At 43.3% G+C, this 24,607-nt stretch overlaps 1 protein-coding gene across 4 annotated transcripts in view; it reads left to right on the top strand.

Moving 5' to 3' along the window:
* Window positions 1–24,071, top strand: part of NRBP1 (nuclear receptor binding protein 1) — a 1,787,342-nt gene extending 1,763,271 nt beyond the window's left edge. For all 4 annotated transcript variants that reach the window (XM_044061499.1, XM_044061500.1, XM_044061497.1 and 1 more), the window contains one exon: window positions 17,295–24,071. In XM_044061499.1, the coding sequence (XP_043917434.1) occupies window positions 17,295–17,393 (99 nt within the window). In that variant the 3' untranslated portion in view covers window positions 17,394–24,071. The remainder of the gene's footprint in view (window positions 1–17,294) is intronic.
* Window positions 24,072–24,607: the final 536 nt, after the last annotated feature.

Genomic DNA, 24,607 nt, shown 5'->3' with positions numbered 1-24,607 from the left:
CAGTTTCACATGCTGAAATATCAACAATATTTGATGTCTCAATTAAAACAAAAAATGAGCACTCATACAGAGCAGCCTGATTATAAGGAAATGCAAGATTTGTTGCATGCAGAACAAGTGGGAAAACATACTTTGCAATGTGGATTTGATTCATTGGAAGCTTCTTGCAGAGCAGCTGTAACGGGGTCTGTCATTCGTAGGCATGCTTGGTTAAAAGAACAAACTTTACCTGATCATGTTAAAGCAAAGTTATTGTTTGCACCCTTACAGCAGGATGATGTTCATCGTGCATACAGCTGCAGTAATCACATATGGGTTCTCTGCCGTCAGGCGGTCCCTCGGTCGGCCGAATTCCAAAGTCTAGGTCCGGCGTCGGTTGTTGTCGCTTTCTTTCCTGACGTCAGTGAGGCAGGGGTATATAAGACACAGCCGACGCCATTTTCTTCAGTCTTTTTTGCCGCGCGGTGCCCGAAGCAGAAGCAGTTCGCAAGTGCTGGGAAACCGAAGTCTTCATTAAAGCTCAGTACCCCGTTGGGGAAACTTTTCTTGCCGCAGACCGATGTCAGAAAAAGTTAACAATTGTATTTCTTGTGGGAAGCAAATACCGCATAAGGATTTCCATTCCCTTTGCATACCTTGTTTACGCCCAGACCACGACGTCTCGGGCTGTCGCTTTTGCGCGACTTTCAATAAACGCACTATTAAGCGTCGGGCGGAGTTCGCCCAACACTTTTTTGGTACAGCCTTTGATTATAAAATGTCGTCTGAGACTCCGACTACCGTTTTGACCAAAAAACGCAAGGACAAGGACCGACTCGTGAGGTCCGCGGTCCCCACTGACTCCACTCCAAAACCGGCTACACGTGGTCCGGTTCTCAGCGAGACGCCTATGCAGTCCCTGACTACCGACGACACGTCTTTGGCGGCGTCTTCTGTAACCGAGACCGCAGGTTCCTCGGCCCAGACCCAGACTACAACCACTGAAGCCACTGTGAGCGTTGAGCCTCCTAATGTGGACAGGTCCACTTCCACCACCCATGGAGTCTTTAGACCTTCATCTTCCCTTTCCATTAAGGTCTTTACTAAGTCCAAATCAGCCAGGCATCCCAAGAGGCCTGTTGCACAGGGCCCATCCCCAGGCCCCATGCCTAAAAAGCAGATGCTTAAAATGGCTGACTATTTAATTACTCTTATCAGGGGTTCCCAACCCCCTCCAGACAAGAGACCCAGAGTGGAGGAGGATTCTCCCTCTTCTGATCAGGGCTCCATTTTTTCAGAACATTCTGATGTAGAGGAACACTCTTACCATTTGAAGACTCGGATACAGAGCAGTCCGTTCCTTCAGTATCTCCTCCTGCGGATTTTTCTTTTGGGGAAACCTTGCACACCTTGAGGGAACACTTCCATTGGAAAGGCCAAGACTTTTCTGATTCCAAGAAAAGACTTAGGGAATTTCTTTTGTTACCTCAACACAGACCTCTGGCGATACCTCCTGTCTTGGACGTACTTGATGATGTTTACTCGGAGGCTTGCCTTAATCCGGAATCACTGCCTCCTGCCCCAGTCAAGCCTGATAGGTACTACAGGGTTCCTAACTCTCACCAATTTCTTTACAAAAGCCATAATGCTGACCCTGAAACCATTTCTCAAGGCCCCAAGGGAATGAAGGCCTCTACTGCTAAGAATCCACTACCTTCAGAAAGAGAGTCAAGATCCTTAGAAAGGTGGGGAAAAAGGTATATACCTCGGCCACCCTAGCTATGAGGGCCTTAAATTGTCAGTTTCATATGCTTAAATATCAGCAGTTTCTGTTATCACAATTAAGAAATAAAATGTCTCAACCTGAACAATCAGATTTGAAGGAGTTGCAGGATATGATGCATAGTGCAGAGCAAGTGGGTAAACACACTTTACAATGTGGCTATGATGCCCTAGAGGCCTCAAGTAGAGCTGCTGTTACAGGATCAGTCATTCGTAGACATGCATGGCTTAGGGAACAAATCTTGCCTGATCATGTGAAAGCTAAACTATTAGATGCTCCTTTACAAAAGGATGTGCTATTTGGTACTAATGCTGAGGAGATACTACAGAAAATGGAAGAAAAAGCCAAATCTATGCAAACAGTCAATGCTTTTCTACAGGTTCAACCACCACGTTTTAGCAGAAATTGGCTTTCTAAAAACTGGTCCTTTCCAGCCACGGACAAGCCCTAAAGAAGTAGATACAGACGCACAAGGGGCAGAGGGCAATCACAAGGATCATATAGAGGCAGGCAGTGGCAATCTCCAGCACCAAGAGGTGGTGAGGACAGTGCACAACAATACAGGAAACAAACCCAATGACTTCCTCCTTTCCATGCCAAGCAAATACCAGCTGGCAGCACCCTTGGGAGGAAAGCTGGCATTATTTACAAGAAATTGGCATATTGTCACAACAGACAAATGGATCCTGGATGTTATAAACAGAGGCTACAGATTTCATTTTCACACTCTCCCAAAAATAAGAGGCATGCCAAACCTGCCACACAATCAAAGGGCAGAGGCACAACTACAAATTTCAAAGCTCATAGACATGAAAGCTATTCAAGAGGTACCTACTCACGAACAAGGTCAAGTTTTTTATTCCAGGCTATTTCTGGTACCAAGGAAAGGAACCGACTGGAGACCCATTTTGGACTTATCCATCCTGAACACATTCTTACTCGTACCAAAATTCAAGATGCTCACATTACAGCAGCTTCTTCCCATGCTGGACAAGGAGTTTTGGCTGGTAACATTGAACCTCAAGGAGGCATACCTGCATGTCCCAATCAGACAAAGCTGTAGAAGATACCTCAGATTTCTTGCAGGTTCAATACGCTATCAATTCTCTGCATTGCCCTTTGGCTTATCTACTGCGCCCAGAGTATTCACGAAATGCCTGGCATCTGTAATTGCCTACTGCAGACTTCAAGGGATACAAATTTACCCTTATTTGGACGACTGCCTGATCCAAGCGGACAGCAAGCACATACTTCTGGAACATCTGGCTTATGCAACACGGTTACTGAATTCTCTGGGATACACAATCAACAAAGAGAAATCCAGGCTAACACCATCTCAGAAAATAACTTTCCTGGGTGCCAACTTGGACACAAACCCCCAGATGGCCTATCTTACGCCAGAAAAACAGGGGCAACTAACTCAGTACTTCAAAACACTAGCAAATTGTACCAGGCTTACTGCAAGGAAAATCCAGCAGGCTCTGGGCTACATGGCATCTTGCATTCTTTTAATCCCATGTGCAAAGTTGCATATGAGGAAACTTCAATGGTACCTAAAAAACCTATGGTCTCAACACAGCCACAGTTTGGAAACAATAATACCAATAATTCCATGTTTGCAAAAGGAATTTCTATGGTGGGCCCAAGCATGTCAAACAAACACAGGTCTTCCATTCTGCAAGCCTCAAGCAAATCAAGTCATCACAACAGACGCCTCAGACTATGTCTGGGGGGCGCACACGACAGACAGGTGCATTCAGGGCAAATGGTCCCAAAAGGAAAAGCACCTTCACATCAATCAAAAAGAAATGCTAGCAGTGATAAATGCAATTACAGCATTCAAGGACCTCCTGCATCCAGGACAGTTATTGATAAGAACAGACAACACCACAGTAATGTGGTACATAAACAAACAAGGAGGAACACATTCATACCCCCTGTGCAGACTAGCCATGACACTTTGGAACTTGGCTCTGGAATGGCAAATCGAACTTCAAGCACAGTACTTGCCAGGCTTGGAAAACACGCTGGCAGACAATCTAAGCAGAAATATGACAGATCCACACAAATGGAAGTTGCATCCTCAAGTGTTTACAAAGATAATCCAAGCGTGGGGGAGGCCAGACATAGATCTCTTCGCCTCCCACAGGAATCATCAATTGGAAAAGTTTTGTTCAAGGGCCTTTCATCCAAAGGCCTGGAGAGTGGACACCCTTTCATTCAGTTGGACAGCATGGACAGTTTACGCTTTCCCACCTCTGCCTCTTCTGCCAAAGGTGCTCTTGAAAGCAAGAGCAGACAGACCGAAGATGATACTAATTGCTCCAGACTGGCCAAGACAACACTGGTACACACTACTGAGGAGCCTAACACATACTCCTCCCTGGCCCCTACCTCTAATGCCTCTTCTGCTGACTCAGCACAGCTACAAAACTCTTCACAGTCAGCTGAAAACACTCAATCTCGCTGCATGGAAAATTCCTTAACACCACAACAGACTCTACTCACCAAAGAGGTGCAGGATGTCATTTTGGAGGCCAGAAGGCCATCTACTAGAAAGGCTTACTCCGCAAAATGGAAACGATTTTGCTCTTGGAATGAGAAAAAAGGCCAGGACCCTAAAAAACTGAATTTGCCTCAGGTATTACAGTATCTAGCTGAGCTGCTGAACACTGGACTTTCATTTTCCTCCATAAAATTCCATGCCTCAGCCATTTCTGCAGAATTCAACAAGGATCCACCCTTATTCTCTCACCCACTCTTAAGACAGTTCCTCAGAGGGGCTAAGAATATAAGACCACCAAGGAAGCAACCAATACCAGCCTGGGATCTTAATTGCATTCTAGAAAAATTAACATTGCCTCCCTTTGAACCAGCTGCCTCAACAGATTTGCAGTCCTTGTCCTGGAAAACAGATTTCCTTCTGGCCATTACCTCAGCTCGTAGAGTATCACAACTACAAGCCCTCATGGCTGTGCAGCCCTTTCTCATCTTCCATCAGGACAGGGTTTCCCTTCGAACCAATCCATCATTTATGCCTAAAGTGGTATCCAGGGTAGCTTTAAATCAAGCCATACACTTACCTACCTTTTACCCCAATCCTCAAAACAAAGGGGAAAGGCTAATACACTCCTTAGACATCCATAGACAGCTACGTTATTATTTGGACAGAACAAAGCCTTTCAGGAAATCAGAGCAACTCCTTGTGGCCTATGCTGTAGGAGCTCAAGGGAAGCCAGTTACCAAACAGACAATTTCAAAATGGATAGGCCACTGCATACGGTTTTGTTACTCCTATCATGGAAAATCTGTCCCTACAGGCATCAGATCCCACTCAACCAGGGCCACAGCTACCTCTGCAGCCTTCCTCAGAGGAGTTCCTACCAAAGATATTTTGGATGCAGCCACTTGGAGTTCTGTGCATACCTTCACAAAACACTACCACCTGCCTTTATATTCCAAAACTAGAGCAGGCTTTGCCACTGCTGTGTTGCAGGGCATTCTGGCTCATCCCAGTTCCACCTAGTGCCTACCACCCTGTGCGTAGCTTTGGGATTCTACCCATATGTGATTACTGCAGCTGTATGCACGATGAACATAGTACAGTTTTGTACCTACCATAAATGTAGATGTTCGAGTGCTAATACAGCTGCAGTACAGGTTTCCCTCCCTCCTTCCCCTCTTGGTAAAGGCCTAGGGCCTAACCCCTCTTCTTACAACCTGATGGGGTTATCCTTCTATGGTATATTTGCTTGCAATTACTGATTTTTGATTATATTGCATTTCATGTAAATAAATATAATTTATGTATTGCCTTCCTTCTGGGGGCACCTGACATCTGGGGCAAGAAAGACTGAATAAAATGGCGTCGGCTGTGTCTTGTATACCCCTGCCTCACTGACGTCAGGAAAGAAAGCGACAACAACGGACGCTGGACCTAGACTTTGGAATTCGGCCGACCGAGGGACCGCCTGACGGCAGAGAACCCATATGTGATTACTGCAGCTGTATTAGCACTCGAACATCTACATTTATGGTAGGTACAAAACTGTACTTTTTATTTGGTGTGAAAGTAGAAGAGGTTTTAAAGAAAATGGAGGATAAGGCAAAATCTATGCAGACGGTCAAGGATTTTTTACAGGTCCAACCCCCTCGTTTCAGCAGAAATTGGCCAACCAAAAACTGGTCCTTTCCAACTTCTGACAGACCTCAGAGGGGCAAATACAGATGCCCAAGGGGCAGAGGTCAGCCACAAGGCTCTTACAAGCCACGACAATGGGGTGCCACAACCCAGAAAGGAGGAGAAGACAGGTCTCAAACTATCAGAAGACAATCACAATGACTTACCCCTCAGACTGCCAAGCAAATCACTCTTGGCAGCTCCCTTGGGAGGAAAACTTGCACTTTTTGCAGACAATTGGCACATCATCACAAAAGACAAATGGGTCCTAAATATTGTAACTCAAGGATACAGGTTCCACTTTCACACTTTACCAAGGATAAAAGGAATGCCAAACCTGCCATCAAATCAATGGGCAGAGGCTCAAAGACAAATTACAGCACTCATGGACATGAGAGCCATTCAACAGGTTCCTACACAGGAGCAAGGACAAGGATTTTACTCAAGACTCTTTCTGGTTCCCTGAAAGGACAAAACCTGGAGACCCATTCTGGACCTTTCAATTCTAAACACATACGTGGAAGTACCCAAATTCAAGATGCTCACACTACAGAAACTTCTTCCCATGCTGGGCAAGAAGGCTTGGCTAGTAACGTTGGACCTCAAGGAGGCATACCTGCATGTCCCTATCAGACAAAATTGCAGGAGATACCTCCAATTTATAGCAGGTAAAACTCATTACCAGTTCTCTGCACTGCCCTTTGGCTTATCTACTGTGCCCAGGGTCTTCATAAAATGCCTGGCACCAGTAATTGCATACTGCAGACAAAGAGGAATCCAAATATATCCATACCTGGATGACTGCCTTATTCAAGCAGACAGCAAGGACATTCTTTTAAAACATCTGGCGTTTGTAAAAAACCTACTAAGTTGCCTAGGATACACAGTAAATGAAAAGAAGTCAAAACTAGTGCCCTCACAAGACATAATATTCCTGGGTGCCAGCTTAAATACAATGGCCCAGATGGCTTATCTCATGCCAGACAAGCAAGGACAAACTGACTCAATACTTCAAAATGATGGCAACAAAGACCCAACTCCCTGCAAGAAAAATTCTGCAGGCCTTGGGATTCATGGCATCTTGCATACTACTAATACCATATGCCAATCTGCATATGAGGAAATTGCAATGGTACCTGAAAAGCGTATGGACTCAACACAGCCGTAGCTTGGAAACAATAATTCCACTAATTCCCTGCCTTCAACAGGAATTTCTATGGTGGGCTCAGGCATGTCACCTCAACAAGGGTCAGCCTTTTACCTTGCCCACAGCCATGCAAACAATGACAACAGATGCATCGGATTGCGCCTGGGGTGCACACATGGCAGGACAGGGTATTCAGGGCAAATGGTCTGCAGATCAAATGCATCTCCACATCAATCAAAAATGATGCTAGCTGTACAAAATGCCCTAACAGCTTTCAAGGACCTCCTACATCCAGGACAACTTCTAATAAAGACGGATAGCACCACAGTGATGTGGTACATAAACAAACAAGGGGGCACACATTCCTACCCCCTATGCAGACAAGCAATGAAATTGTGGAACACAGCACTGACCTACCAAGTTCAACTACAAGCAGAATTCCTGCCAGGAAAGAAAAATACATTGGCAGACTAAGCAGAAATATCATGGATCCTCACGAGTGGAAACTAGACCCACAAGTATTCACAATGATAACTCAAAAATGGGAGAGCCCATACATAGATCTATTTGCCTCCCCCCAAAACTACCAACTGCGAAAGTTTTGCACAAGGACATACCACACTCTAGCTTGGAAAGTGGACACCCTCTCATTCAGTTGGAAAACACTAACAGCATATGCCTTTCCTCCACTGCCTCTTCTGGCAAAGGTGCTGCTAAAAGCCAGATTAGAGAGGCCACAAATGATACTCATTGCTCCAGACTGGCCACGCCAACACTGGTATCCAGTATTAAGGAACATGGCTCAAGGTCCACCATGGATTTTACCTCACATTCCTCACCTGCTGACTCAGCAAAACAATCAGATTCTACACAGCCAGCTCAAGACTTTAAATCTGGCTGCATGGCAGATTATCTAAACAACCAGTCAACACTTCTCTCTACAGCTGTTATGGATGTCTTTCTGGAGGCCAGGAGACCCAGCACCAGGACAACCTACTCAGACAAATGGAAAAGATTCTGTGCCTGGAACCAGGCTAAAGGCCAAAATCCTCTTGTGCCAAATATTCCTCAGATTCTGCAATATTTAACTGAGATGTTGCACAAAGGCCTTTCCTTTTTATCTATAAAGATCCACGCTTCAGCTATTTCAGCTCATTACAACACGGATTCTCCTATCATCCATTATTAAGACAGTACCTCAGAGGGGCTAAGAACATAAGATCGCCCTGAAGAGCACCAACACCAACTTGGGACCTCAATTTTGTTTTGGAAAAACTTACACTACCACCCTTTGAGCCAGTTTTTTCAGCTGATTTACAATTTTTATCATCGAGAACTGCCCTGCTGCTAGCAATAACTTCAGCACAAAGAGTCTCAGAGCTACAGGCCTTAATGGCAGTGGAGCCTTTCATCATTTTTCACCAAGACAGAGTCTCTTTACGGACTAACCCCTCCTTTCTGCCAAAGGTAGTATCCAGTGTGGCTCTAAACCAAACTATTCATTTACCCACCTTTTATCCAAACCCTCAGAATAAAGGGGAAAGGCTCCTACACTCACAGGCAATTACATTTCTACTTGGATAAAACAAAGGTTTTCAGAAAATCTGATCAGCTCTTTGTATCCTATGCTGCAGGATCTCAAGGAAAGCCTATATCAAAACAGACCATTTCAAATTGGATAGGACATTGTATCCATTTCTGCTACACACACCATGGGAAACCTGTACCTGGTAACATTAGGCCTCATTCCACCAGGGCTACAGCAACATCAGCAGCCTTCCCCAGAGTGGTACCAACCAAGGATATTTTGGAAGCTGCAACTTGGAGTTCAGTGCACACCTTCACCAAGCACTACCACTTACCTCTGTACTCAAAAACCAGAGCTGGCTTTGCCACTGCAGTTTTGCAGGGCCTACTAGCTTCTCCAAACCCTGTTTAGAACCAACCACCCAGCCTTAGCTTTGGGATTCAACCCAAGTGTGATGACTGCAGCAGTGTAACACGATGAACATAGTACAGTTTTGTACCTACCATAAATGTAGATGTTTGAGTGTTCGCACTGCTGTAGTCCAGGTTACCCTCCCACCTTCCCCTCTTTTTATCTGGGTTTTGTCTATAGCTCCCTGTTTATACAATCTCGAAGATGTATTTCTATATGGTATATTTGCTTACAGCTGTAGCTATTGTTTTATACTTGTGTAATTTACTTAGGATTATGTATTGCCTTCCTATTTGGGGGCACCTGACATCTGGGGCAAGAAAAACTGAAGAAAATGGTGTCAGCTGCCTCTTTTATACCCCTGTCGCACTGACGTCAGGGAAGAAGCGACAGCAACCGACGCCGGACCAAGACTTTGGAACTCGGGCCGACTGCAGGACCGCCTGACGGCAGATAACCCAAGTGTGATGACTGCAGTTGTGTGAACACTCGAACATCTACATTTATGGTAGGTGCAAAACTGTACTTTATGTGGCTCAATCTCGCCTACATTCTTACTCACGGGTTCGGAGCCGAGTATCGGCTTCGGCTCAGCCAACTTTTTATTTCCTAGCACAAAGTCTCTAATTGGCTTGGCTAAACAGGTATCCCATGTTGCACTGCTCCATAGCCCCAGATCTCGTTTGCCGCTCATGTAGCTAGGACGTGGTCTCGCTTGGTTGTAGCGAAGTACCTTTAAAACGTCTTTTTTCTCTCAGAAAATTTTGTTTTTTCAAACAAAAGCTATTTTAATAGCTATTTTTCTTTGTTCGTTGTTCTGAATTTGTTGTGAGAGTGTTTTTGGATATCCCTTCTATTCCGGCGGGCTAGGCCCGTTTAAATTAGAGGACCTAGTCCTCCTTATTTTGTGTAAAGTTTATTTCTGATTCTTTTTCTGTGTAGAGAGTAGTTGTTTTCCCTTGTTTTAGTGTGTGTAGACTCCCAAAGAAGCGTTTGAATTAGAGATTCTTTGGCTGTTTGTTGTGACAGTAGTTTCCCGCCTTGCCGTTTTTCCAGGTTTCTGTTGCTTGTGTGTTTTTTTGGTATACCAATTTCTGTTAAGATGTGTGAAGATCAAAAGGCACATAAACCTTCGGGTTTTAAGAAATGTTCCATATGTAACTACAAGATGTCCGTTACTGATGGACATTCCATTTGTGTATACTGCCTAGGGGCAATTCATTTACAAGAGTCCTGTAGTTTTTGTCACGCCTTCAGTCCGAGGGTGCTACAGGAAAGAAAAAACAAACTTATACTGAAGGGTCTCCTAACTCCTTCTTTTGAGGAGTCTTTAGACTCTTCCTTGAGTACTCAGTCTAAGGCTTCTAAGGCGAAGAGATCTCCGGCTCCGTCTGTCTCCACGGAGCCTCTGGAGAAGACTTCTAAATTGGATGCTACCCCCTCGGCTCCTCTGTCCTCGGGGCCGCAGGAGGTATCTGTTGTGCTGGAATCGACCTCGGCTCCAATTCTATTGCAACCCATTCGGAGCCAGTCACCCAGTGTTAGGGTCTCCAATCAACAGGAGATCCCAATCTCCATCTCTTTCCTCCAAATCCTCCAGGGTGTTTGATTTGGATGTAGATAGGGTGGTTCAGAGGCTCCTGCAGTCGCCAGTGTTGGCAAAATTATTTTCTACTCTGACCCAGTCGGGTCCGGAACCTGTCCCAATGCTTGTACCAATGGTTCCTCCTCCGAGCATTTCCTTGTCTTCGGAGCCAGAGTGCTCCACTCCGAGTGATGTTCTTGTGCCGGCTCCGATACCCCTCAAGGGTTTATCAGTGCCGACGTCAGCTCCAACTATGTCGGCTCCATCCTCTGGTTTCGGAACACGGGTTTCCTCTGTCTGGGCCGAGGGGGATACTTCGGAACTCCTGTCAGTTCTGAGCCTCCCTCTCGGCACATCGGCTAAGGGTACCCCGACTCCGGTCGTGGCCTCGGAGGCCGGTCAGTCCTCAGATTTGGGGGGACCAGCCTTCGAGGCCATGAGGAGCGCACTGGCCAGATCTTCAGTAACATCACCCGGATCGGTCATTCCGTCCCCTTCTACCCAGGCTAGAGCCTCTGATGTCCCCCTATCAGTAGATGGCGGAGCCCAAAGGTCTGGGGATGCCCCCATGAGCGGTCCCCAACTTTGAGGGCCCCTCGGAGTCTGTGCCTGAGGAGCCCCCAAGAAATAAGTTGTTATCTGCTGTGGTGTAGTGGTACTTCATGCAGACTGGTGAGTCCAAGGTCCCGGGTTTGAGACTGCCAAGGGTATTTGGTGGGAGGGTGGCCTAATGGTTGTGTGCCTTTTTACTTACAAGCACAACAGGGTTTGAATTGGAGGATAACAGGGGGGCTAATGGCTAAATGGCTGCATTTAGCAGTTAGGCCTAGTATGAACCTATGAACCTATAAGAGGAAGCACATAGACTCCCAGGATGAGTCTCTCACTTCTGATACCGACCTTGAGGAGTCAGAGGGGTCCTCCAAGTCGTCCTCCGATGACGTCTCTTTCTCTGACATCCTGGAGATTTTGAGGCAGAAAGGAGACTGGCCGTCCAAGACCCTCTCTGAGGAGGAGTCGGTATTCCTCAAGGCTTTTGGTGCTAAATCCTCCGCCTCCTGGGTGTCTCCACCCTTCGACGAGCTCCTGGATTTAATTTGTCGAACGGCATGGGAGAATCCTGATTCGGTGGAACCAGTACCCAGACGACCTAATAAGTTTCTTTCAGCTCCCCCGGGGAAGGAGTTCCTGTCCAAAGGGTTTTCTGTAGATGCCATGGTGGTGGCGGCGGCCACTCAGCAGGAAGTAGCTGAATCTTCTTCCTCCGTCCATCCTCCTAACAAGGAGTCCAGGAGTATGGACTGGTACCGGAAGCATACCCTTTTGCCAGCGACCTTTACCCTATGGTCGCTGAATTACCTTTGTCATTTTACTCTGCTCCAGAGAGATCTCCTTAAGGAGTTAGGAGATACTCTATTAGGTAACTTACCTGAGGCATTAGCGCAGACTGTTAACGTCCAGTTGTCTACCCTTGGTTCGAATGTCAACTCGTCCATGAGGCTCATATCTCACGCAGCTGAAGGAGCGGGTAGGGCAGCTAGTTCAGGAGTAGCCCTCAGGAGGCAAGCCTGGATGCGCCTGTGTCACTTTGCGAAGGCCTTCAAGTCTTCCTTCACTGACGCCCCGTTTAATGGGTCCTCACTCTTCAGGACCAAAGTGAAAGACACCCTCACCAGATGCGAGCAAGAAGGATAGACCCTGTCTGCCGTAGGGATCTGTTTTTCCCTCCCTTCTAGGCCTTATCCCAAGGCTCAGAGAGGAGGGGAAGATGTGGTTCAAAAAATCACAGAAGTCTTTCCCTGCAGCTCAAGGCGAGTCCCCCTCCAGAGGCAGAGGAGGGGGAGGCTATTCTGGGAGACGTCGTCCCAGGGGCAGAGGAGGCCCCCGCAACTCGGGAGACCGTGATTCCTTTTGCGGGTCTTCCTACCATCTTTCCTGATGTGTTGCCCGACTGTGCTATTCTGGAGCCAGTCAGGGGCCGCATTTTGTTGTACCCGGAAGCCTGGGGAAGCATCACCCAGGATCGATGGGTGCTTCGAATAATTACCGGAGGTTATACCATCCCCTTTTTATCAGAGCCCCCTCCAATCAACAGAATCCCAGACGTTCAACCCAGTCAAAGGGATCAAGCAGCACTAGAAATCTCAAAGCTGCTGGAAAAAGGAGACATCCAACCTGTCCCCTCAGACCAAATCGGATTAGGGACTTACTAGAGACTCTTTTTGGTGCCAAAAAGAACAGGGGACCTGAGACCCATTCTGGATTTCAGCCGACTGAATCACTACGTTCTGAAGTCCATGTTCCAAATGCTCACCCTCCAGTCCATTTTTCCATTGCTGAGAAAAGAAGTATGGATGTGCTCCTTCAACCGCAAGGATGCTTACTACCACATCAAAATGGACAGGGCATCCAGGAGTCACTTACGCTTCTGGCTGGGAGCCAGTCCTTTCCAGTTTCATGCCCTGCCCTTTGGTCTCACCACAGCCCCCAGGGTGTTCCCAATGTGTTTGGCGGTGGTGACGGCTCACCTGAGACATCAAGGATTCCAAGTGTTTCCATACCTGGACGACTGACTCCTCACCGCCCCCACCAGGCATCTTCTCATTCGAGCCAGGGAAGCTACCATTACCCTCTGTCAACGACTAGGAATTACCTTGAACTGGGGAAAGTCTGCCTTGCTGCCCTCACAGCGTGTCACATTTATAGGCGCAGAGCTAGACATCGTTCGAATGCGGGCGTTCCAGCCCCAAGAAAGGATAGGAGTGTTGCAGAGTCAGGTTCACGCATTGTTACCCCTCAAGAAAGTTCAGGCCAGATGGGTTCTCCAGCTCCTGGGATCCATGGCAGCCACCATCATGTTAGTGCCTCTAGCCAGATTACACATGAGGCTTCTGCAGTGGCTCCTCTTTGCCCAATGGTCCTTTCAGGAATTTCCCCTTTTCCGCTTGATCCTACTCACGGATCGGTGCAAACAAGACCTCCGTTGGTGGCTATGCTCCACCAATCTGGACGAGGGAAAAACGTTTGTTCCTATGTCATCTGTTGCCATGGTGACCATGGACGCCTCCCAGGTGGGGGTGCATTATCTTGGCAGGACATTCCAAGGCACGTGGCAAGATCACGAGGTACATCTGCACATCATTGTTTTAGAGATGAGAGCAGTGTTATTGGCGTTGCGAGCACTTCAGAGCTCTCTTCCTCTGGGAACGATTGCAATTCACTCGGACAACATGTCCGTTGTGTGGTACCTGAACAAGCAAGGGGGAACCAGTTCTTATCCCCTGTGCAGAGTGGCCATGCAAGTGTGGCAGTGGGCAGTGTCTTCCCAACAGTTTCTAGTGGCAATGCACATTCCGGGGAAGGCCACTGTGATAGCAGACAGGCTGAGCAGAGCTATTCTGATGCCTTACGAGTGGACCCTGAACCGCTGGGTTGCGGAACAGATTTTCAGCAGGTGGGGTCAGCCTTGCTGCTATCTTTTTGCCAATCCCCTCAATGCCAAGTGCAGCAACTACTTCACACTGATCCCCCCACAGGGGGAGTCACCCAGGGACGCTCTAGTCCACGATTGGCCCCCCGGTCTGCTATATACTTTCCCTCCGTTTCCTGTGTTACCAAGAGTGATTCAGAAAGCCATATCCTCGGGAAGCAAGATGATTCTAATTGCCCCACACTGGCCTCGCCAAGTCTGGTTCTCCTTTCTTCATCAATACGCAGTGGACAGTCCTTGGATTCTGGACCCAGTACCAGACCTACTGACACACATGTCGGGACAGTTCCATCCCTCCCTGCGGACCCTCAGGTTGACAGCCTGGCTACTCCACTTCCATCGTTAGTCAGACTTCATAGTTTTTTATCCTCTTCTCATAAGTCTTCCACCAGGAAGATTTATTCCAGCAAGTGGAAAAGATTTTCTATTGGGCTCAGGCCCAGGAACTGGACCCTTACACAGCCCCAATTCCTGCTGTTTTGGATTTTTTATCCATGCTCTTTCGGCAGGGTTCTGCTCCTGCTGCCATTAAGGTCCAGCTGGCTGCTATTTCCAATTTTCATACCTCTTATGAGCCCTCTCTTATGGCCCATAAACTCTGTAAGGCCTTTTTGAAGGGCACCTTGTTACTTCGGCCTCCTGTGTCAGAACTATCATGCCATGGGATCTAAACTTTGTTTTGAAAGCCCTGACTTCCCCACCTTTCGAACCGGCTGCCACCTGTGATTTTAAGTTTCTGTCTTAGAAGATTGCCTTCTTAATAGCCATTAAATCAGCCAGACAGGTGTCGGAGATTCAAGCTCTGTCCATCAAATCCCCATATTTAATCTTTCATAAGGACAGGGTTTCCTTGAGGCCTAGTCCGTCCTTCCTTCCTAAAGTAACGTCTACTGTTAATCTCAATCAGTCTATTGAGTTGCCAGTTTTCTTTCCTCGATTTTCCAATAAGGCAGAGTTTAAATTTCATCAGTTGGACGTACACAGGCAATTATGATTCTACTTACACAGGACAAAACAAATACGGAAGTCTGACCAACTGTTTGTGTTTTTCTCAGAAAGTAGAGCAGGTTCCCCTATTTCTAAGATTACAATTTCCAGATGGATTTCAGATTGTATTTCTTTTTATCTATTCGTCAGCAGCCAGAAATCTACCGTTCCCCGTCAAGGCTCACTCTACCAGGGCTGTTTCCGCTTCGATGGCTTTCCATGCCAGACTATCTTTAGATGATATTTGTGCTGCGGCCACGTGGGCTTCTCCGCACACCTTTATTACTCATTACAAACTAGATGTGGCTTCTAGGGGCCGGGTTTCTTTTGGTTCCACAGTTTTCAGGAGCATCTTCCTTTGAGCCTCCCAGGATAGAGGTGCTGGGGACAATGTCCCGTGAGTAAGAATGTAGGCGAGATTGGACCACATAACATCAAGAAGTTATGTACTCACCATAACGTTTGATGTATGTGGTCCATCTCGCCTCACATTTTTACGTATCCTCCCACCTGCCCCCTTCCTGGAGGATCTGGAGGCGATTGGTCTTGAGTACCCTTCAATATTAGTTGTTTTTTCTTTACTACCCTGGATAGTGTTCTACCTGCCTGGATTGTGGTTGTGCATGAGGTGTGACTGTGGATTGCTGCAAACTAGATCTGGGGCTATGGAGCAGTGCAACATGGGATACCTGTTTAGCCCAGCCAATTAGAGACTTCATGCTAGAAAATAAAAAGTTGGCCGAGTCGGAGCCGATACTTGGCTCCGAACCCGTGAGTAAGAATGTGAGGCGAGATGGACCACATACATCGAACGTTGTGGTGAGTATATAACTTCTTGTTTTATGCAACTATTACATAAAATATGGGACATAATTATCTCCTACAATCTCAGGATATTTGCCATTTTTAATATTTTTGGTCAGGACACAACCGCCCAAAAAGTGACTGTCCCTCGCAAAGTGGGACCGGTGGTAACCCTAGCCTTGACTAAAAAAAAAAAAATACCTTTTTGAAAGAGACACTTGGTCTTCCATACACATCTTTTCAAAACATCAAAAAATAAATGCCTTTTCCAGAGCTGTAAATGTTTTCACAGTGTCCCTTCATCTAGAGATTCTGGACTGCAGTTCCTTGCCTCAGTCCTCCTCCCAGATAATATAAAAGCTTTGAGGCTCGTATGTGAGCAGTACTGTAAGTTGTCAAATGTAGAACACATTACAGTTGTTTAAGAACTTGTCTGCACCTCCTCCTTCCCAGTTTATCTATTTTCTCCATGTTGGTCAGGGTGCATCTCTCATTCCACCTCATCCCCATGCTGACCTGAGTCTGGTTCCTTGCCCCTCTTTTTTGCTTCAGTTTTCTCTGTCTGATGTTGTGGAATATGGTGCCTATATACATGCCTTGTGTACATCTACACGCTTCCTCTCACCTGGGTCATGAGGAGGTACTGGAGGAAGTTGCCCAAGCTGTGGTATTCTTGGCAAGATGCTTCCATACATGAGTGATACTGCAACAGTAGTCTCACTAGTTGAACAGGGATGTCTGAGTTTGAGTTTGAATTTTTGAGATACACATTACTGTTGTGTCGTGTCATGGAAAATATGATTGCGGATAGCTGCAGAGGAAAATTAGGCAAGCTTTTCACAGTAAAGAAAAAAACAATTAGATATTTTAACTGTTAGCGGATGGAAAGAAATTCAAAAACTGCCATTGCACCCCTGATAATTTGACATCTCCAAATTTACTTCTAGTATTCCTGAGTGGAATTGTGTGTTGTTGAGAGGGAAAGTCATGTTTTGTGGTGGATAATTTATTAAAAAATGTTGTCAAGTATTGTACCCCTTGTTCTGTTCATTGCTGTTTGAGTCTAAACTTGTAGTGTTTAACGTTCAATGGAGGACTCAAGTACTGTAGTAAAAAAAAAAAAAAAAGTGGTATGCAATTCAGCTGTTCATGTTAGCATTACTTAACTCTGTTGTTTTGAGGGAAGTGAGTAACAAGGCAGGGTTAGCTACTGGAACATTTTAAATTGATTTAAAGTTGTCTGTACAGTCTTGAGTTCTTGAATACTGCAGTAATACTCTGCTCTTGTATTATTAGAAAAATACATGCTAGTAGAGAAATTGTTCTGTGATATTAGTACTATGGAAAGAATGAAGCCTGTACAAAAGTCCGTGTCCTTGACTTCTTTTTTTCTTTAATAGGCTGACCAAAGCAGACTGACTTGTTTACTTGAAGACGCATTCAGCAAATTCAACTGTGGAAGAAACTTGCCTCTAAATGCTGTGACAGTGTCATCATAGCAATCTGCATAGCTTTTCACTGTTTTATTTGTTGCCATCCTGTTGTGGAACTGTATGCTGTTGACAGAAGGCATCTTTACCATTCAGTGATGCTATGCTTAAAGAATAATATGCATTCTCTGTGTGCATGTGGCGTAGCTGGTTAATGCAGCAAATGCCTATTTCCTTATAGCAGGCAATCTATATAAGTTTGCTTTTGTTTTCCTTAAAAAAAAACAGTATTATTTTCATTTACATTGTGTTTTAGCAAGTTTTACATTTCTTTACTAAATTTAGTGGAGTTATCTTCCTAAAAAAAAAAAAAAAAAAAAGATGAGGACCTGTATTGCTTTATCCATTCCAGAGGTGGTGTGGCATTTTAATTTTTTTTTTTTTTTTGTTACAATGATGAAAAAAATAGGAGTCTGAGGTTGTGAAAGCGTACTGCTGGAAGGAGGCAATGATGTGAAATGTTTCAGAACACTGTACTTACTTTTATTTCTTCAATTTTGCCAAGAATATAAGCATGTGCTTTTTTTGTTTCACAAATTTTTCTAGATGTTATTTTTCTTTTGTGATACATGTTTCTTTATACACATATTTAAAATGGGATTTGATTATACGTTTTATGATTTAGAGGTAGACAGCAATTATTTGTTCACATGGTTTGAAAGTGTTTCACTTGAGTAAGGCTCCAGCTAATTTTTGTGTGTGTGTCTCATCTTTTATTTATTTTTATTATGTTTAGAACGGGATCCGTTTCATTAAAAACATAGCATTTTGAAACAGTTTTAAGCAGACAGAAAAGTCTGGGATGGTTTATTTTCATTGCTTGGGGATGTACCAGAATCTTCAAGGCTGTTTAATTATGCACTGGGTAGGTGTGCACTGCAGCATTGGAGATCCAAGATTTGTTCCTAAAATCCTGTAATAGAGGTAAAAACACTCCAGTTTTTGTAAGAGATCTTTGGCTGATATGTGAGTAGCCATAGGAATGGAAGGAAGTGTTTTTGCAGTCCATCATTGTCATAAAAATGGCAAAGGATGAACAAGTATTTGACAAGTCTGAGCAAAGTATTGCATGGAGCAGAAGCACATTAAAAATTAGCAGGGGCCTTTTTCTGATTTACTGTTTAGAAGTATGTTTATAGTTTGGGGAAGCTAGGTGTCACTAGGAGCGACTTTATTTACTTAGTTATTTTGACTGTGATTATAATTCTGCACTTTTGTTTTGCACAGTAATGCATCTGTACCACAATGTGGTTGTCACCTGCACTGGTGACTGGGAAGAGGGGCAGATAACCAGTTACATAGTACAAATTGATTTTGCATAGGTGGCAGACTGATGTATTGAAGTTTGAGTATCCACAATTTTCAGCCCTGTTCACCTTTACATCATTATGACACCTCCAGCCTTCTTTTCTGATTTGCTGTTGGTAAATCTAGAACATTTTTTTAACTTCAAGTGTTTCTGAAATTAAATGGAATACTTCTTGCAGGCCAGCATAATAACAGTAAAGCTACCTTCAGCCCAGATCATTGATCTGGAGTGGAAATTTGTGAATGATTTGAGCAGACTTGATGACCAGAGTGATGTCACAGCTGTTAGCTGTGCTTCTCCCCCATCACCTTTCCTGGAAACAGTGGTTTCTTAACTATGCAACTTGATTATCACAAGGAGAAGAATTTTTATTGCTTTGTCTTTGTACCTGCTATTCAGTCACCATCACAGAACACTAGACTTCCTAATTCCCCAGCCTTTCAGGACTTTTCTTTTTGTTAGTGAAGGTTGTTTGTCTGTTAAACATCCCATGCAGGGACTTGCTGTACACAGCCTTCCAGCTGTACCCTGGTCTGGTAGTTGGTGTGATTGGCCAAGGCTGGCTATATCATATCCACATTCTCTTTTTTTCGGTCTAAGGAGTCATGAATTTGGTAACTTTTGTTTGAATTATTGCTCACTTGAACTTCTTTCTTAGCCTGAAAGTCTGTCTGTGAGCCATACTTATAGCTTGAGCTGGGGGAATGTCTGCATACCAGCCAGGAAATTTCCAAGTCCACCCACTGAGAGAGATGTAAACATGCTGGAGTATACTTTGGCAATCCTTATACAGCAGACCTTGTTGAAGTGACATCTGGGATTGCAAGTAGATCATTATATCAGCTGAGCCTTTTGCCTTTGTGATAGTGGCAGGCCAGCCTTTCATTTGACTCCTTGTTGGCTAGAATACTCTGGGAGTAGTATGTTAATGAGGAAGTTGCAGCATTCTTACAGATTATGCATTTCCACATCGAAAAGGACATGCCTAAAGAAGCTGCTTATGCATTTTGTTACCACCACTGCCAATTGTGTAGCGATTCTTGCTTTTTGTTTGGTAGGTGCATTATATTGGCTTCACTGCAAGGGACATTGACAGAAACAGAGGCTTGTATGGCAGAGCAGGAACTCTGCAGATAGCCACCCATCTGATTTGTAGCAGAAAAAAAGTTGTTCTTGGCAATTATTTCTCATTGTGTCCATTGTTAGTTTTATCAGTATGAGGGGTTTTATGTTTTTAGAGATAAGTGATTTTGGTTTATTTTCTATGGGGATTTACTGGCACTTAACAGTAAGACTGTTTTACACTTGATAGTTCAGAAAATGTTCTACTTTGTTGTGCCATCACTGTGGAGGAAGAAACATGCTGGAACTCTTGATCACCATATCCCTGTCAGCTGTGCTTCCCTTTATAAAAATATTCTGGTTTCATCTGCAAAAGCAAGTTTCACTTGACATTTCATTTATGAGTTTACATTTGTACACACCTATAAACCTGTATTGCTTAACTGCTATAGAAGCCATAGCAAAAGAAGCAGAAACTGATCTTGTGGCTGTAGTACCATTTTGAATGAATACGCAGCGGTCAAGAAATTACTTCATATTAATTGCAAATGGTACTGTAAGATAAGATCAGTACTTTTATCACTTCATTTTTTCTTAAAGAAATGAGAGATTTGTGGCCATAAAACATTTCCCCCCTTTTTTTTCACTTATGCAACTTTCATGCATCTTTTGTACTGTTTACAAACATGTAGCATATTGTTTCAATGTATTAGTGAAGTGCTGTGCCCTTCGTCATTTTAGAGAGGCAGATGTTAGTGTAAGTGGAGAATGTCAACAGATGCATTATCTCCCAGTGCAAGGTTCTGGTTTTTTGTTTTTTTTTTAAGATGTTTATCAAAGTGTTATGACTTGTATGAACACTCATTTTAGAATAGGGTGTTTGTTTTATTGACATCTGTTTGGAAGCCTTCTTACTTGTACACTCTATTCAAGCTGTGATAGACCTTAGTGTGGTTATCAGGTTACTGGCAGTTAAACTCCCTACTCAAAAACTGCTAATTTTTTTTTTTTTTTAGTGCAGTTGCATTTTATTTTGAAGTAAAAAAGACTCCCATAATGCAGTTTAAGAAACACACAGCATATTTTGTTTAACTGATGGGAGCTAATTAGTGTCTGTCCATTAAGACTGGAAAGGGTAAGTGTTGAACAGTATGGGAATTAAGGATGTGAAAAGTGTATAAAGTGAGTGAGTAGCCCTGCTAATTTCAGATGTGGAATGCCTAATATTTGGAGCATATCTGTTTGTGTAAGCATCCTAGTGAATGATGGGATTAGGAAGAAGACAAAACAGAAGCCATGATGTTACAGAGAAGGAAATACGAATCCAGAAAAGAAGGGTGTTTAATGTTTATATTTACAGTGCACTGCTGACTTTAAGCTTCTTTATGTGGCAGTGTGATCCTGACTCTTGTTTTGAAGCCAACCCCATTTATCTACTCTTTCCCCTCTGGATGCTGCTAAAGCTTTTGCAGTAGGTGCAAGGGCTGCACTGTGGATGACGACCAGGAAAGGGGGGAGGTGTCTGAATGTCTTAACAGGAACTAAGCTAGCAGTATCGAGTATACTTCACATGTGCTGTGCTCTCTGGAGAAAAGGAAACTTTACCTGAGTGATTCAGGACTGCAAAGAATGTTGCCCTCTGACTAGCTCTCTTGAATCTGTCACTGCACTGGTCTTCTTACCAAAGAATATCACGTGGTTTTGTTTGTAAAGTAGTACCACACCTGCTTGTCCATGTTAACATTTGGGTGTTGGTGGTGGGAATCAATCAACATATTAAACTTCCAGTAGTTACAATAGTACATATTAGGAGAATGCTGCAGCTTTAAACAGTTAATTACCTATTGACTTTGCACAATCCGAGCTGTCTTGCTAGCGTTTGTAATATTGGGTTTCCCTTGTTTAAGTGCACAGTATGTATATAAGCATATGTATTTTTTTGTCCCGAGTCAGAAGCACTTGTTAAATTCTGTGTGTTACTTCACTTGGGGGTATTGTACAACTGCAACTGAAATATACTAAGGTGAATTTTCCTCCTCCTCCTCTCTGTTGTGTGACAAGTATAGTGGTTCTTCATAAAAAGAATGTTTTTGATTGATAAGTTATAGCTGAAGTCATATCTCAGGAGTCTTTAAAGATGCTGTTTACTTCACAAAGCAAGATGTTTTGAAAGAAAATAGGCTTTCAAATGCTGCAAGTGTCTGAAATTACCCAGTTTTTATAATGGGATGTCGTGTATATAAACACACAATTCTATACATATGCAGCTGTATGACTTGAAGCTTTGTTTTTTATTTATCCCATTGTTCAATAAATGTATTCTGTGTTTACTGAATATGCCAAAAGTAATTAGCATTCTTAAGGCTTTAAAACATGAAAACATTAAAGCAAATTGCCTAGCACTTTAAGTAAATATTGACCTCTTACAGATGAACTTTTCATGCTGAACTATGTTTAAATGTCTTTATTACAACTTTCATGTGTAGGGTCTTGGTAACATCTTTTGAAAACTTTACTTTTGAAGTGAATGATACGGGACAGAAATATTTTCTTTGTGTAGATGTGCAGTCGTATGCTAAAAGTTGTTCCATGGAATGGCTTGCATTGGATGGAATATAATTGCCTTCACCCTAGACATGCAAGTAAAAGTGCATGGATTAGAGAGCAAGTTGTAAACAAATGTGGGTGCATGTGGTAGCAGTCTGCCATAGTACAGATTTTACATGTATTGTGGTGGCTGCTTAGGTAAAATCTTCACAAAGCATTTGCCTTGTGGAATTCCTTTGCAGCCCAAGATTTCCATCTTTGTGGAAAAATTTTGCTTGTGAATGTTTCACCTCATTATTAGTAGTGATTCAGCTAGTAATCTTGTGTTATGCATGTACTAGATATGTCAGTGCATATAGTTTTACACTTTGGCTTCTGCAACCTTAGTGGATGAGAGATATTCGATTCACTGTACCCTCTATTTCATAATGGTGGTGCTTGATCTATTACTTAATGCTCAGTAGCAAAGGAAAACTTTATTTTTGTCCCATATCCATATTGAGTGTTTTTGGCTTTCCGAAGTGTCTGAACACTTCAATTTCAGTGGAAATAGCTGTCCCTTGTCTCTCTTCCTTCATTGTAAGCTTGTTACCGGATAGTGGCATGCCTTTACATATAGTATGCTGAGTCCAGTAGGATGCCTACCACTTTACTGTAAGAAAGAAGTGTAAACATAATTTTGTAGCTATAGTTCATTCAAGGCATCAGGCATTTAATTAGAACTCAACTCCAAATATACCTTGTTAGTGGTTCTTTAAATGTTGATAAAATCAGTCCTTTGTTATGACCTTTGCTGAAAAAAGAACATTCCTGGAAACTGCAACTTCATTTTTGTAGCAGTTAATATTACATCATCTAAATCTTGTGATTAATTAAGGTCATCTAATTTTTCAAGAGTGGTGCTTGTGAAAGTAAAAAAATAATTTTCCAGCAAATATTTAACTTTTTTTTTAAATATTTATTTTGGCCTTTCATAATCATCACAGTATGTGAAACAAGTGCTTTTCTGACTGGAAATGTATAGTATGAATGGGGTATTTAGACAAAAACATTGATTTAGCAACAAGTAAAGAAACAGTAGAGAAGCCAAAATGTTTCAGTATATTTAAACACTATCAAGTGTATGGAGTTCAAAATGAATGTAAATTATGCTCACTTGTGTTTTCTCATTTTGAAGTGATGCTGTTATTTTGAGATTATTTAAATATGCCATTTCATCTGCTGAGTGTTGGACAAGCTGTCTATTTCCAACCTGTGCTTGTCTGGCTTTTTATCTGGTTTGGAAGTATTTGTCATCTCATGATTATTGTTGGTTTTCAGGTGACAACTGCAATGTCTTCTTTGAGGTTGGACCATTTGGTAACGTTTTAATTTTATGTTGTGCATATTTATAGCTTGTTCCTTAAACTTATTGTTTGTGATCATTTCAGCAAGCTGTATAATGGCTGGACTGCCTTTTATTCTTCATAATGTTTCAGGCAGACCCCATTAAAATTTGAAGCAGAGTTCACATGCAGATAAATCTTAATTTGTGTATTGTAAAATATAATTAATGTAGCGGTGACAGTTATCTTTCAAGAGTCTGCAAGAATATGCTCAGTTGCTGTTATCTGTAAAGATTCTTTATGTGAGAGCCACTTTTTGCTCCTGTTATCCACCATCCCTGCCTATGGTGTAGCCTATAGCTAGACTTCATTGTGAAACATTTAAAATGTAGTATTTCCAAAAAGCCTGTGTTGCTGCTGTATTAAAGATATACTTTTTGCTAATATGTGGTGTCATTTCTTTTTTCGTTAAGGTATATTTCATGAATCTGACAATGAGAATATTTGATTATCTTAGGAAAACGTATTATAAATGTACTCATTCTCAGTTATTGCATTAGCATGGCATCTTTGATTCTTAGAGTTCTACTGTGATTTGATTGACTGTAGAAATGTGTACTCTACAGATCCCTTGGACTATCAAGTCATTGTAAGATCTTTTTCTGGGAGGATCATGGTAACAGTAATTCATAACATTTGACCTAGACCTGTAATAGTAAAGATGAAATCCTACCAGCAGGAGGAGTTGATTCTGACAAAACTGTTGCAGAAGAACAAAATACTAAAAGTGGGAGGCAGCAGAGTATTTGTGGAGAATGATTACTGATTGTACACCAGGCAGAAGGGTAGTAAATTCATTGCACTATTCATGGCATGTTTAGAAGCAGGTGTGAGATTCAAACTGCTGTATCCAGCTGTCTTTAAGATATTCTTCTCTGGATGGACAAAGTCATTTTTTGATGAAGTGCATGCTAAGGAGG

This window comes from Protopterus annectens, chromosome 2.part0 (genome assembly GCF_019279795.1).
Source record: "Protopterus annectens isolate FY-2018-M chromosome 2.part0, PAN1.0, whole genome shotgun sequence".
NCBI lineage: Eukaryota > Metazoa > Chordata > Ceratodontiformes > Protopteridae > Protopterus > Protopterus annectens.
Note: the sequence above shows the minus strand (reverse complement) of the source record. Positions and strands in the feature narration are given on the sequence as shown.